The sequence below is a fragment of the Myxocyprinus asiaticus genome, chromosome 13 (genome assembly GCF_019703515.2).
Source record: "Myxocyprinus asiaticus isolate MX2 ecotype Aquarium Trade chromosome 13, UBuf_Myxa_2, whole genome shotgun sequence".
NCBI lineage: Eukaryota > Metazoa > Chordata > Actinopteri > Cypriniformes > Catostomidae > Myxocyprinus > Myxocyprinus asiaticus.
In genome coordinates this window covers 3,397,258-3,413,727 of record NC_059356.1, presented here as the reverse complement: position 1 = coordinate 3,413,727, position 16,470 = coordinate 3,397,258, and the positions used below count along the sequence as shown (strand labels likewise).

The 16,470-nt window shown below is 44.2% G+C and overlaps 1 protein-coding gene across 1 annotated transcript in view; it reads right to left on the bottom strand.

Annotated features, from left to right (window-relative positions):
- Nucleotides 1-16,470, bottom strand: part of LOC127450313 (BAH and coiled-coil domain-containing protein 1-like) — a 141,690-nt gene that overhangs the window by 36,339 nt on the left and 88,881 nt on the right. Inside the window, exons 9-11 of the mRNA XM_051714303.1 lie at nucleotides 9,249-9,472; nucleotides 7,762-8,107; nucleotides 3,740-4,609 (exon numbers count right to left, since the gene is read on the bottom strand). Coding sequence (XP_051570263.1) covers nucleotides 3,740-4,609; nucleotides 7,762-8,107; nucleotides 9,249-9,472 — 1,440 coding nt within the window. The remainder of the gene's footprint in view (nucleotides 1-3,739; nucleotides 4,610-7,761; nucleotides 8,108-9,248; nucleotides 9,473-16,470) is intronic.

The window sequence follows — 16,470 nt, the reverse complement described above, 5'->3', positions numbered from 1 at the left end:
CACGAGACCAGTAGTTCACACAGCCCACTGGCGAAAAGGTGTTTTGTTTATCTAAAAACAGGTCCACCACAGTTATACTAAAGAACAGAACACAGCTGCACACAAGCCAGAGAACCGAACTAACAAAACATGTCTGAAGAGTTTGTAGTCCAAGAATAGATGCAATTCTATGCCCAGCCTTATTTTTTTTTTAAATTTTCACCAGAGTACACAGTCAAACTGAGAGAGATAACGTAATCAGTTAATGGCTTAACAGACAGGGTTTATGAATGAGTGGATCTCTTAAAGGAACTGGTCTGAGGACAGTTTGAAGAGCACCTTATTTTCATCTTACCTCTGTATATAAGCCTCTAAAGGCAGCATTTTCCAGTTTTCTGAAGTAGCCATAGACAGAGGAGGCTGAAGGAAGCCACAGTCACACCGTTTCCTAGCCTGACGGCAAACGACACGCAATAAAAGGTATATTTTCTATGTAATTCAGAGTTTTGTCCTAACTATCTGTGACGAGTGATGATACATTCTATCATTCGCTTGGTTTCGATTTTCGGCATCATTGCGCTGGGTAAGCCCACCCACTGTGAACTGGCAACGGTCCAAAAACGTTCTCATTACAGTATATTGAAAGCCAGCATCTCATGAGCCGGTTAAAAACGACTTGATTTTGGCCGAGGGTGTCACACCAACCGAATGTTTCACTGAGGTATCGCTCTCTTCAGACTTCAGAATGGAGAACAGGTGACAGACATTCCTGCCTACTCTATATCTGTTTGATTGAATATTCCGGTTAAAAAAATTTAATAAGTCTGGGCATAGAAATGCATCTATTCTTGGACTACAAACTCTTCAGACATGTTTTGTAAGTTCAGTTTGCTGGTTTGTGTGCAGCTGTGCTCTGTTCTTTAGCATCACTGTGGTGGATCTATTTTTAGATAAACAAAATACGTTTTTGCCTGAAAGCCCCTTTCGCAGCGGGCTGCGTGAACTACTGGTCTCATGCAGTCTCATGAATGTGCAGAGGAGAGCAATGGTTGGTCAACAGTTTCATTAAATGATACATTAGATTTTAGTTTGTTTCTCATCAAAGCTCATTGTATGCTTTCATAACAATCATGAGTCTCACAGAATAATTTATTACACTTCTTTATTATACTTTTGCGTCCTTTTGAAGCTTGAAGAGGTGGTCACCATAAACTGCCATTTTGTGACATCACTGAGCACAAAATGTTTTTCTCCCTTTGTGTTGAGAAAAACAAAGAAAGTCATAATGGGTTATAACAACAAAGGGTTGAGTAAACAAAGACTGAATTTAAATTTTTGGGTGAACCATCCCTTTAATTAGTTAGCTGTTTATTTTTATTAGCTATTTATTTGATAGCCTTGTTATCAGGAAGCAAGTAAATCTTAGAAATGAAATTGTGCCATGTAAATACAGTGTTGTCTTCAAGAAAAATCCTCCTGAACTAGTAAATGAATCAGTATGCTCTGTCAAACACCAATCATTGTCTTGCATTAACAATAAAAGCATGTTAATATGATGGAAGTTAAGAACAAAAGGTCAAATAGCTATTAGTCTAGCCAGTGCTCTAGAGTCAGACAACACATATGCTTTTGTGATTTCACACAAACTACTCACAAACGTGTCCTGACACAGACTTCATCCTTAGGATGAAGCGTGACAGTAAAGGGTTCGGTTTTAGTGCTTTTTCCAAGAATTGCCATCATTAGGCTATTTTATTTATTTTAGGCATTTCACATTTAAATTCATGCATTTGTGTTGTCTGGGATTCTAACCCATTCATAACCTTGGTGTTGCTAGCACCATGCTCTATCAACTGAGCTCCAATGCAGCTACTCTAAAGCAGTAGTCTACAACTGCAAGTGCCATTTTTTATTTTCCTGGTCAATGGCTGTGCCGATTTTCCAAAGTTTGAGTCCACTTGTAAAAATTTTTCTATTTTAATCATATATTTTTAATTACAAATGATATTATCAGCATAACAGTTTGAGTAAAAAATTTGTGCAAAACCCAATGTGATAAATCTTGCATGTGAATTCTCACAGAGCATCTTGTTAAAGTGCTTTAATGAAAGAAAACCTGTCCTTTTGTACAAAATGAGTTAACACAGTTAATGTCACAAATTTGCTTATTTGATTACTGATCACGAATTTGTGTGGAATCTCAAATATTTCTCATATTATGTCATACATTTTTCACACAGAGGGGTAATCACTAGCATGCAAGCAACAGCGAGAGAGGAGCAGTCTATTTTTTTTAAATGAAGTTTTTCACTCATACATTCTAATCTACATCTTGATGTAATCCTTCCTCATGATCATGCAGCGTATTTTCATCGGCTGAATGGGAGACTAAACACTATTAAAGTGTGACGAGACTCGCGCTGTGCATGCAAGCCATTTGTGCATCACAAGCCGATCAACTATTTAGCCCTTTTCGGTAAATCGCACCTGCAAAATCCTAAAATTTTATTTCCAGGTTTAATTAATATTTTGAATTGACTTGATTTTTGAACCCCACGATGTGTGTTTGTTTTCTCTTTTAATCATTTAATGTAATTTTGATTGTGACTATGGTTTAAGGAGGGTGTACCTGTATGCTGGGTTGGAAAACTCAAGGATTAATATCTGCGTTTTCCTTATTACATCACGTGTTGTTCTGAAAGCAAAAAGAAACAAACGAAACACGGGATGGAGGCTGTCAGCTGCGTAGCCTGACCAAAGCAAAGCGGGCGCATTTACTCGTGCAATTACCAGAACATGAAACGTTGCCGGCTCGTGATGCGCGAATGGCTTGCACACGCTGCATGAGTCTGTTGGGTATACTGGAGTCTCGTCACATTTTTACTTTTTGTTTAGCCTCCCATTCAGCTTATGAAAATGCGCTGCATGATCATGAGGAAAGATTACATCAAGATGTAGATTGGAATGCAGGTGCGGAATTTATATAAATAAAATAGTCTGCTCCTCTCTCGCCGTTGCTGGCGTACCAGTGATTACCCCTCCACGTGCCATTGCTTGCACGCATGCCATAGGTTGCCGACCACTGACATAAAATAACTCTTTCCTAACTAATACTGTAAGTACTTAGCAACCGTTGTTTCACAGACAAAAAACAAAGTGAATCAAGACTGCTAAAATTTTTAATAAATATTAAAAACTCACAGAAACCCTCACAGACATTTAATGATTTAAATGGTTATAATGGCAATTGTTTTGGTTTAAATGAAAATTATAATGGTCCCTGTGTGTCTCTACTGGTAATGTGTTGGCTTCCATTGGTGGCATGTTATGTCTAGTTGATACCATCAGGGACCAGTACATATCTTTAATGGAAACCAATACAAACCATTAAATCCTAATGGAATATGGCCCAAAACACACTACACTCATAATGGTATATGTAGGAGAACCCATTAGAATCTATTCTGATGATTCTATTGGGTTTTTTAGCAGGGAATTCTGCTTAAGAATACATTTTACTTGCTATTTTACAAGCTTAAAAAAACTATGCATCTTTCAACGGTTTAATGCAACAAATATAGAAAACTATGGCATATCCAGAGATAAGTTTCTCAGAAGCGTTTGTAATATCAGCCTTGTACCTTTTTAAACACTGTTTTGTTTCCTGGCGGACTGATGCAAACCTGTGCATTTAGAGTCCCAGAAGTTGTGCAGTAATTCAGACAGTCTGACTGGAGCTTGCAATGGCATACTAACTTACCTTGAGCTTTACCACAACGTTGCCGATACTGTTGCAGTTCCAGATCAGCCAGCTCACTCAGCAATTCCATGCCATGATATGTGGAGTTGATTGGGCCACCGTATTTCTGGTATGGGGAAGAGGAAGGTGAAGAGGGTGGAGGACAGTCCCCACAGAAGGCTGCAGCAATCAGGAGCTCCAAACTCCAGTAACTTGACACAATTCTCTGGGAGCAGGCATTCAGCAACGGAGATGGTATCTCCACACAGTTTTTCTGTTGATCATCTACTTCCATAACTACAACCTCTGCCTGAGTGGTGGTGTTTGGCAGCTGGTTGGGTAAACAATCAGTAACGCTTGTTTGTTCTGGTAATGGAGCTCCCTGATCTTCTAGTGTCTCAATGTCATCGTTCTCTTGAGGAGTTACGTTTTCACTCTTTTCTTCTTCACAGGTAACAGTTGGGTCACTATGTTGGATTTCTTCCTTGGATGGTATGATAGGTCCTTGTCCTACTTCACAAACTGGACCTTCATCTGGTGGGCAGATGAGCAATTCTGGCTGCTCCTTTCCCTGATCAGCCTCTACTGGTTCACAGCAACCCATGGCCATAACTGTCTCCATATCTTCCCCTTGTGCGAACTCCGGCTGTTCCTCAACCAGACTCGTGGCATCTTCTTTTACCATTGGTACTTGTGGCTCTTGGAGTGGCCTCACCATTGCATGACATTCCAGGCCTTCTCCTAAAGTGGAGAGAGCTGGAGGGGCGTGCTCAACGGGTTCAACCTGAACAGCTTCCAAATCATCGGGCTCTGCCAACTGGACATCTTGAGGCATGGGTCCATTCCGGTATTCCATGCCGATTTGCGGATAGGTGTATCCAGGTGGCAGATCTGTGAGAGGGAACATGAACGGAATTAAAAAGGAGGATTAAAAAGATATCCGAGGTAAGATTAGCTTAAGATCTGTGCATCAGGTCACATTGTATTTGGGCTTGTTTTAATCGTGAGCATCTGCTGTTTTTATATTCAGTTTATGTTTCATTAAGTGAAAATATGATAAAAAGATGTATCTGTTTTCAACTTATTAACTCTGTGCTTTCATGGCTTTTACTTGATCTTTGGTCTGTGAGTGAAACAATATTTGTTGTATTTTACTCAAGACCTTTCCCATCTTTATTATGTTTTGACTGTATGTTTGGCTGTCTGGTGTACCATAAATAGACATATTTCATAATTTATGAAAAATGAACACTTGTAAGTTGTAAAGTCCAGCTTCTAAGCTTTAAAATGACACCCATTTTGTGTTGTTCAAGTGAGTAGTTAATTAAAGCTGAAGTATGTAATTCCTGTGACACTAGTGCCACCAAATGGAATTGCAAAAATAAACTTTGTTTTCAAAACTGCTTTCTGAATATGCTCCCCATCTGCTGTTGGTCAAAAAAAGAGGTAGCCCTGCCCCCAACTTGTGCCATTGGATGAATAACGTTGTTTTGGGGCGGGTCTAAGCGCGTCACTCCAAACAAACAAACAAACAGATATATTTTTTATAGTGCCACAGAGACACAGTGCTTACAGTTTTCGAGATAATTTACCTATTAATGGCTTACTTTATGGTTGTCTCTGCATATTAAGCTTGGATAAGACAAAGTATTCCAACACAGAAAAAGTTCCATACATCAGCTTTAGTTTGATAATATTTTTTTTCCAGCACAGAGCATCAATGTATGCCAAAATATGTTCTATGCACTACGATTTCTGCGGCTCTACGATGAGGTAAAGTAGGAAGCTCAGCAATTGTTGCACTAAGCACCATAGTACAATGACAATGAATGAGAAACAAGTAAAACATTGCAATATATTAGTTTATAATCGCAACTAACTAAATACTCGCAATATTATTGAACCACATCCCAGATTTCGATATAATGTCGCTAATAAGGTCCCTGCTGATTCCAAGACTAACAAAAACGCAGCATTAAAAAAATATTAGCAAATGCAATATATTTTGGCTTAGTTTCACAATTTTGACAATCGTGTAAGGAATTGTGACATGTTTAATGAGCTTTGCACAAGAGGTTTGAACAAGAACACAATTCATTATACATGACAGTGACACGACGCCTTGATCTTAGTTGGACTTTTGAAAGTACATCTGTTAGGGGATAAATCTGAGGTAAAACAAGGCTCTGTTTCTGAGACTGCTATATCCCCTGGCATGCTATAGCAGTTAGCGAGGTGTTAATGATGATAAAGAGGGTGTATGCTGGGGTATGGAGAGTCTGGACGAGGTGTTTCACCATCATTACTGATGTGATGGTGCTGGGGAGCTGAGCTGGCTGAAATTTTCTGCATCTATCAGCAGCTTAGTCAATCTTGATGTTGCCTATATTACCGCCCACACAGAGCCGCAAAGTCTTAAAACAGACATGATTGTTTCTGCATGAAGTGCTCAGCATAAATAACAATCAAAATGTGGCTCGTGTGCTTCTGAGACTTGATGAATTCTAGCAGGCACCTCAGCTTCAATAAACATTACCCAAAGCAAACCAAGACCAAGTCCAAACACCGAAATACCAAATCTCTTCATGACTAGGATTGTGCAAAATTACATATGTTCAAAATCGACTAGTAGGTCTGCTGAACGACTAGCCGACTAATCGGTCTTAAGGAAGCCCTATAATGTGGCTGGTTTTGGGTTCATATGACCACAATCAGACGCGTTTTTAGGGTGCGTTTACATAAGATGTGGTCTTGTGTTCAAAAACAGCTAGAAGGAGTGCAACGGAATGCAACCAAATCCAAGGAATCCAAGACGTATCTAATCAAATCAAAGCTTTCTCAAACGGAAAAGTATTAATGTGGATGTGGCCCAAAAGTTGGACTGTTTTTAAAAGTGACATGGTACCTTAAAAGATGGGCAAAGACATCCATCTGAATATGTGTTGCTGTAGCACCTGTGATTTAAAGTGGATTAATTTAAACCTGCATCTTTTCTGAAAGGGTTTTTTCATACAAACTAGAGGTTGACTGTTTAATTATTTTGGCCGATTAATCATTTTTGCCAATTAATTGGCACCTATTTTTATTGAATGCATTTGGCTGTAGTGGCTGTGTTGTTAAGTGGATAGATTTCAACTTGCAACTTTTCTGAAAGGGTTTTTTATATATATATATATATATATATATATATATATATATAAAAAAGAGGTCAACCGATTAATCATTTTGGCAGATTAATCACTTTTGGCAATTAACTGGTGCTGAGAGTTGTTGAATATGTGCTGCTGTAGCAGCTGTGATTTAAAGCGGATAGATTTAAACTTGCAGCTTTTCCGAAAGGGTTTTTGTCATACAAACTATAGGTTGAACGATTAATCGTTTTTGCTGATAGTTACTATTTTTTCAATACTGGACATTCATGTCAAGCGATCGCTAATGATCAACTGTTGATGAATTATTTTGTTTCCCTTAGCTGTTTGTGTGAGCAAGTAAGCAGGTGAGCACAGGCATTTCAAAATAAGAATCCCCGGTGCATTACGTGCTTGTTTATTGTTAAAGCAACAAAACAACATTGACCCAACCAATGGCGTGAGTTGGGGCTGGGACTATCTGTTTGTTTGACCAACAGCAGATGTGGGACGTATTCGGAAATCTGTTTGAAAACAATGTTTATTTGTGCAATTCAGATCGGTGGCACTAATGGTGCAGAAATTACACACTTCACCTTCTATTACACACTTCACTTATTTCTGATAATTGTTGGGATTTTGGGTGCACAATAAATGGTATCTGGGATTTCATACATTTGGAACACCTGTTAGCCTCTATAATATGGGGTGCCACATCACAATAAGGAAAGACTACGACATTTTTTTTATACATTCAGTATCAACTAATTGGTTGCTGGACAAATAGTAGACTTGTTGACCATTGAGACCCATCCTTACTCTTGATATGACACCAATAAAGACTAAATTATTTGTCAACAAGATTAGCATTTTATTGAGTCTATTGTGGGTTTGTTAAAGAGAATAGTTCCTTACCAGGCTCCATGGACTGAGGGTAGTCCTGGGGTGGCTGCCCTTCCACCCTCCTGTCCTGGGAATCTGCAGCTTTGGACAGTTGCATTGGGGAAGGGCTGATGGCGGGTGAGCAGGGCGTTGCAGCTACTGGACTTGGGGCGGGGCAGGGGGTAGAGGGTGTGCTTTTAGGGTGAGGTTGCATACAAGGGGACTGACAGCAGGGTGACAAGTGGGCAGTGGAGCCTTTGGGAGGTGAGGAGACCTGGTCCGATGGGCCGTAGGTGTAGCACTTGGCAGGTTTTGGAGTCCTGGGGTCGGACAGGATGTCTTCTAACTCCATGCTCTGTTCTTCTGGTTTCTTCTGCACCTAAGCGTTGAAGAATGACAGGATTAGGATGGGTAAAAATCCATGAAGAGGTTTAAAGAATCTTAATGAGATTTGGACAGTTTGGTTAATTAAAGTAAACTGTCAAATATCCTGAAGTCTGCCAGGATGTGCAATCTCTAGATCAACGGGAATGCAATTTGGCACCCCTGTTTCGCTGAATCAGGCTTCAATTTAGACCCTAATAGCTCAGATCTATTGATTTTGACACAGTGCTTGGTCCACTAATGCCAGAGTCTGTTGTAGACAGCAGTTTGTTCTGTATTTCTGGAATGTAACTAGACCTTGGAGGGATTCTAGAGAAGTTATGGAGCCTAGGGAGTGGTAGACAGTTGTGGTTTCATAGGGGGATTTTTGGGATGATACTCATGATTTATTGGATCTAAATGTTGTTTACTTCCCTGCAGAGAGACGGCTGTATCGCTCCATGGAGAAGAGCACATCCTCTCAGTGTTAGGTGTCAAGCATGAGCTTCCTGATGCAAAGCTCATGCTCACCCAAAACATTCTGTCATAATTCACATTATTCACAAATCCTCCCCACTAGAGAGCTGTTAACTGTTACAACTTGATCATTGAATCTTGAGTTGATTCTGAGAACCAGATCAGTCCGTATTGTGAACAAATCATTCAGACAGAATCAGAACCGAATCATCAGCAGTTACAGAAATACTCAAATCAGCCTGTCTTGCACCAACAATCATGCCACAGTCGAAATCACTGAGATCAAATGTTTTCCCCATTCTGATGGTTGATATGAACATTAACTGAAGTTCCTGACCTGTATCTGCGTGATTTTATGCATTGCACTGCTGCCACGTGAATGACTGATTAGATAATTGCATGAATATATAGCTGTTATATCTAAAAAGTGGTCGGTGAGTGTTAAGCAATAGTCAATGAGTTATCTGATACAAATGTTTTATGTATTATCATAATATGTAAACTGTGAGTTCTGTTGTGTAGAGCTGAAAAAAGAAGTGGGAAAAAAAATTGTTTTAATAAGTGCAATATAACCTCTCTCTCTCTCTCTCTCTCTCTATATATATATATATATTTTTTTTTTTTTTTTTTTTTTTTTAAATACCAATATTTTTGTAAGTGTGTGTGTGTGTGTGTGTTACCTGGCTGTGTCCAGCTCTGTGCTGTAGCTCCATGTTGTTTGGTGTTCTATGTGATGGAGGTGGAGGCTGATGACTCGAGTGCTGCTGATGGTGTTGCTGGAGAGCATAAAGCTCCTGTTGCCGTAGAAACTGCGAGCGGGGATACACAGCAGGATGCTGCATGTGGGAGTGGGCCCCTCGGGCCCTATAGACTGGGGGCCACAGACCAGGTTGCTCCATCATGTCTAATGAGAGAGAGAGAGTTTGTGATAATGTTATAGAACATAAAGATAATATATGGATCTCACATAGTGATCATCACCTCTATCAGAAGCACTTACACATCACAACTGATTACACACAGACATATAGAGGTGAGACACCCTCCCCCTTTATGCAAGGGTACAATATACAGATCTGAAATGTAGGTGGCGCTCTAACACTTTTTTGCCCATAGACATTCAGTCTAATTTTCAGTTTATGCACCACTCTCATTGTATCATTGAATATCTCGGCCTCTGAGTGGACTAGAAGCTCAATCTAGGTGTCATTTGAAAGCTCATATTCTCTTCATTGTGATGATCTATAACATTTTATCATCAATATTCAAAACCACATGATTTGTTTAGCATGCTTTTACAGCTGGATGGCATATTTTGTTCTGGACATCTAAGATATAACATTGGATTATTCAGCCAAATAAGCTATATACGGGGACTTTAACATTTTAGTGAAACAAATTTTAGCGATATAGTGCCCTCCTGCAGGTCCACAGAATTTAAGGGGTTTTAAGGAAACAAAAAATAAAATTGTAGGAGGTAGGTTCAGCGATTTGTTTAGATTACACAGATTACAAGTTAATAAAATATGTGCATGTAAAGATACCAGACAGAGGTACATTTATTTAGAGGTAGATTTAATCTCAAACACTGACATTGTGAACGCAGCCTGACATTGCTCCCTCAGTCTTTTTCACACTGTGCAGCCGTGTGAGCAAAGAATGATACACTTTTCCAAGGATAATTATTTGAATATGATGAACATGAACATAAATGGTTGCAGTTCCCATTAGAGTAACTGTAAGCATGAGAAGCTTGGCAATCCGTATCCTCCCCCTTGAAAAATTCCCTTCTTTAAAACCCACAGTGGGCCAGTGCAGCAGCATGTAGTCTAGTCAACTTTTTAGTTCCCATGTCAGGATAAACTCCTGCCGTTCCCCTGGCAGTATCAAATAGAGAACTGGCCACGCACATCCAGCATGACATATGACCAGACTCATCATTCCATATGATGACAGTTTACATTTATTCATTTAGCAGACGCTTTTATCCAAAGCGACTTACAAAATAAGTAAATCATGTATTGCTTATTCTAAATAATAGTTTAGTTTTGGATTATAGTTTTTATGTGAATAAAAAAATAAAGGTTCTAGTTTCAACATTATTTGTACTTCAGATCTTTGTTTTGTTGGACAAGAAAAACTAGCTTCATACCATGTGACCCTCATTTGGTTTTCAACCATTGAAAATGGGTAAAATTTAACAGTTCAAGGATGAAGCCACATTGAGAGCCCCATATCTCTGGGATTTAACCATAGAGGGCCTTAAAAATGAAGATACAAAAAGGAAAGCTTGTTCAAAACCAGAATCTAAAAGAACATTAAAATATCTTTAATATTTCTGGAGTTATAGGCACTCCAACTTTAAAAAAGAAAAAGGGAAAAAAAGTGTTTTTTCCCCATTGGGCTCAAATCATTGGCATATAATGCAACAAGGGGTGCTGAAGTCAGCTGATTTTGTTAATAGACCTACCTATCTCTGTGGCAATATAAAATAATGACGCTGCCTGCTGTAGTTGTGGTACAAAATCATAGGTGGAAATTGTAAAATGGCATTTTATATTTTGGCTTTCATCATTTATGTTTATCTAAAAAAAAAAAAAAAAAAAAAAAATGTAGGTCAGAGACCTCTGTTTGAGTTGATAGAGAATGACCCAAATTGGACATCACTACATCTCTCATGAACTCATAATGAATGTGCCACAGAGAGCTATAGTGCAGATGTCCTATAGTGCAGATGATATTCAGCGAGTAACGACTTAAAATTTGGTCTGTTCCTCACTGTTGTAGAACTTCTGACGTCTTGGATATAGCATGCAAGTTGTATGGGCCACTTTTTTTTTTTTTTTTTTTTGAGCAATCTATTTCTTTAATCCACCCCTGTGCTTGCCTTGACACCCCATGGACCTTTCCTCTGGAACATTAACCCAGCTTAGCTAATGTTTCCCAGGGGAAAGCTTTTGAGCAGAGTCTTGTGTACACTTACAGGGGTGGAGGTATTCATACTGCAGTGTGTTTTAAAGCACATATGGCATTGGTTTTGAGTGAGTTGTGAGAGTATTCTGACCCAGAGCATGTGGGGGTGGAGCAGGTGGTCTACAGGAAATAGTGAGTGTGTGATTTTGTGCACATCTGTTTCATTTTATGCCATATTTTCCAACCTTGCTTTATCTTTTGTAAACCCACAGCCCCATCAGTAAGGCTCAAGTACCCCTTCATCAACACCAAACCTGAATTATATTCCTTTTAAATGACTTTGAGTTCAGCCATGAAACTCTACATTCCACAAGCTGATAGGCCCTTTGACAAGTAATCTGTTAGCCAATCAACTTGTGTACTGCTTCTTTGTATAGTATTTAAATTGCTTCAGTTGTTTGCAGGTAAGCCAGTTTCACAACAGCGACAAGAGTTCCCTATCTGTCACTCACTCGACGTTGTGTCGATGTAGTGACACTAGGGGTCACACTTGGGAGCCCCAAACACCTCTGATCTTTGAGAAAAGGCCAATGGGAATTGGCGAGTGGAATTTGCATGCCACTCCCCCGGACATACTGGTATAAAAGGAGCTGGCTCGCAACCGCTCATTCAGATTTTCTCTTCGGAGCTGAGCGGTTGTGTTCACTGAGCTGAATTCCTCCGCCGATCCATTTCACCTCTACAAGCTGTTGGATTTACGGCGCATTACAGCAGCTTCTCCCCTCTCGCACTGGTGGAGTGCAGAGAATGCCCTAGGGTACTTCAGCCAACTAAAAGAGTATATTCTTCCTCTGAAAGAGTATATTTTCCCTAAAAGAGTGGCACTCACGGAGAGCGTCTTTTTAAAGATGCCTTTCCGTTTGTGTATAATTCCTGGTTGCGGTCATTATCTCTCCACTTCCGACGGCCACGATCGCTGTCTTACATGCTTGGGCACTGCCCACGCGGAGACAGCGTTCATGGATGGCTCATGTCCTCACTGCGAGAACATGACCATGGCAACGTTGCGATCGCGGCTTTCTTTCGTCAGAGGGAAAGCCACCCCAGCGGCTCCCCGCCTTGGTCCTTCTACCTACGGGTATGAGGCCATGCCGGTTAGCACTGGGGGCGATTTGGGGACCCCAATGGGAGCTGCTCCGCCAGGTAATCCCCACGGACCTCCCATTGCCCAGCACGTTCGTTCGCCCCAGTCTCATTTGGGGCTCTCGAAGTGGTTGAGCTGTCGATCACAGCATTGGAGAGCAGGCTCGTCTAGTCTAACGCTGAGGACTCAGCTGGGCTCCCATCTTCGGGTGTGGTCACTCAGTCGCAGGCCGACGCGGAGCTGGCGGCTGCGAGCGTCGGGCTGGAGTGGAACCCTCCACTCCCCCCTGAACCCTCACGGCTAGACAATTGGTTCCTGTGTCCAGAGCGGCGCTCACAGCCACGCCACGCCCCGGTCCATTTCTTCTGGAGGTGCATGAGGAGCTTACGAGGTCGTGGCGGGCACCTCTCACTGCCCGCACCCGGTCTCTCAGCTCCTCTGCTCTCACTACCCTCAACGGTGGGGCTGCCAGGGGGTACTCGGCGATACCCCAGGTGGATAAGGCGGTTGCGGTGCACCTGTGCCCGCAGAACGCCGCCACCTGGCGGAACCACCCGAGACTCCTGTCCAGGGCCTGTAGGATTACGTCGTCCTTGACGGCAAAGGTCTACAGTGCCGCTGGACAGGCAGCCTCTGCCCTGCACGCCATAGCTCTCCTGCAAGTGCACCAAGCCGAGGTGCTAAAAGAACTGCACTGAGGTAGTTCTGAACGAGGACTAATGCAGGAGCTGCGTTCGGCGACCGACCTCGCTCTCCGGGCAATGAAGGTCATGGCGCAGACTCTCGGGCTGGTGATGTCCACCCTCATGGTCCAGGAAAGCCACCTTTGGCTCAACCTGGTCAAGATGAGGGAGGCTGACAAGGCATGGTTCCTTGATGCCCCCATCTCCCAGGTTGGCCTATTTGGCGACACCGTCGAGGACTTTGCCCAGCAGTTCTTGGCGGTTAAGAAGCAGATGGAGGCTATTCAACACATCCTGCCCCGGCACGGATCAAGATCCCGCACCCCGTCTGCTCGTCACCAAGGGCGTCCCCCTGTGGCAACTACACCGGCTCCACCACAGCCCACCCCGGCGGCCCGGCCCCAGCGTGGAGCCACCCCCAGGAAGCAGACGCCCCCCGTCTCACGGCCCGCCACTAAGAACCCGAGGAAGGCTTCGAAGCATCCCTGAGACGGGTGACACAGGGACGTGGAGACTCACTGTATCAGAGCTGGTGAACCGACCACTCCATCCCCTGGTGGAGGGCCGGGAGGAGAATCTTTTGTTTACTTTTCATTTCTCCGCACGCCCGGAGGGCTGCGGTACCCACATTGTCAAGAAAAAAGCGGTTTCCTCATTCCCTGGGTCACACACTCGGTGTCACAACATCATGACCGCCAGACACCGCACCTTTATGGCAGGCATGGCCCCCATCCGTTTCACCTCAGTGAAGACCCTGCATGCGGAGATCGCAACCCTTCTACGGAAGAATGCGATAGAGCCTGTTCCTCCAGCCGAGATGAAGAAGGGGTTCTACAGCCCCTACTTCATCGTACCGAAGAAAGGCGGTGGGTTGCGGCCAATCTTGGACCTACGAGTACTGAACCAGGCATTGCACAGACTTCCGTTCAAGATGCTGACGCAGAAGCGCATTTTGGCGAGCATTCAGCATAAAGATTGGTTCGCAGCAGTAGACCTGATGGACGCGTACTTCCATGTCTCCGTTTTACCTCGACACAGGCCCTTCCTATGGTTTGTTTTCGAGGGCAGGGTGTACCAGTACAAGGTCCTCCCCTTCGGTCTGTCCCTGTCGCCTCATGTCTTCATGAAGTGAACATTCGCATTCTCAACTATCTCGATGACTGGCTAATCCTAGCTCACTCTCGGGAGTTCGGACCTGGTGCTCAGGTACCTCAGCCGACTGGGGCTTCAGGTCAACTAGGAAAAGAGCAAGCTCTCTCCGGTTCAGAGCATCTCTTTACTCGGCATGGAGATAGCCTCAGTCTCGATGATGGTGCGCCTCGTGAGCGCACGCAGTTGGTGCTGAACTGCCTGAAGTCATTCAGATGGAGAACGGTGGTCCCACTGAAGCAATTTCAGAGGCTCCTGGGGCATATGGAGTCCTCGGCTGTGGTCACGCCGCTCGGGTTGATGCATATGAGACCACTGGCACTGGCTTCAGACTTGAGTCCCGAGATGGGCATGGCGCCCCGGGGCACATCGCGTGGGCATCACGCTGATCTGTCGCCACTTGTTCAGCCCTTGGACATGCATGGCATTTCTACGGGCAGGGGTTCCCCAAGAGCAGGTCTCCAGGCGAGTCGTCATCACGACAGACGCTTCCAAGTCAGGCTGGGGCGCCATGTGCAATGGGCATGCAGCCACCGGCTCCTGGACAGGGCCGTGACTACGTTGGCATATCAACTGCCTTGAGTTGCTGGCAGAATTGCTTGCCCTGCGGAGGCTTCGGCCGTTGATCCAGGGCAAGCACGTGTTGGTCCGGACGGACAGCACGGCGACAGTAGCATACATCAACCGCCAAGGCGGCTTGCACTCCCGTCACATGTCACAACTTGCCCACTGTCTCCTCCTCTGGAGTCAGCAGCGGCTCAAGTTGTTGCGAGTCACTCACATCCCGGGCGACCTCAACAGCACTGCGGACGCTGTCACGGCAGGTCACGCTCAAGGGAGAGTGGAGACTCCACCCCCAGGTGATCCAGCTGATTTGGAGTCGATTCGGTCAAGCGCAGGTAGACCTGTTCACTTCCTGGTAATTCTCCCACTGCCCGCTCTGGTACGCCCTGACCAAGGCTCCCCTCGGCACAGATGCGCTGGCACACAGCTGGCCCCGAGGGCTACGCAAGTATGCATTCCCCCCAGTGAGCCTGCTTACACAGACTCTGTGCAAGGTCAGGGAGGATGAGGAGCAGGTTGTCCTAGTAGCACCCTACTGACCCACCCATACTTGGTTCTCGGACTTCACACTCCTCGCAACAGCCCCCCACAGACCGCACCTCATTCCCTCATGGGATCTCTCCATGATCCTATGGGGCTTGCAGGGAGCCCCCTTTGAGCCCCTGGAGTCAGCTGAGTTAAAGGCACTCTCTTTGAAGACTGCCCTCCTGACTGCGCTCACTTCCATCAAGAGGGTAGGGGACCTACAGGTCTTCTCTGTCAGCGACACGTGCCTTGAGTTCGGTCCGGGATACTCATGTGGTCCTGAGATCCCGACCGGGGTATGTGCCCAAGGTTCCCACAACCCTGTTTCGGGATCAGGTGGTGAACCTGCAAGCGCTGCCCCTGGAGGAGGCAGACCCAGCCTTTTCGTTGCTGTGTCCGGTGCGTGCTTTGCACATCTATTTGGATCGCACGCAGAGTTTTAGATGCTCTGAGCAGCTCTTTGTATGCTTTGGAGGACAGCAGAAAGGGAGCGCTGTCTCCAAACAGAGGATCGCCCACTGGATCATTGACACCATCGCTTTGGCATATCACGCCCAGGACGTGTCGCCCCCCATGGGGCTACGAGCACACTCTACTAGGAGTGTGGCGGCCTCCTTGGCTCTGACCTATGGTGCCTCTTTAGCAGACATCTGCAGAGCAGTGGGCTGGGCAACACCCAATAATTTGTGAGGTTCTACAATCTCCAGGTTGAGCCAGTCTCGTCCTGTGTGTTGTCAGGTACGAGCAGGTAAGTTGCGGGACAGCTACCGGGTGTACCGCTTGCGTATAGTGTATAGGCGAAGACGTGCGCTTTTTATCCTCAGTCGTGTTCACGAAGTCGTGGACCCTGGATGTCCTTCCTCCTTAGCCATGTGGCAGGTGAGTTTGCGGAGAAACTTGTTGCCGGCCTAGTGCGTGTGCTAA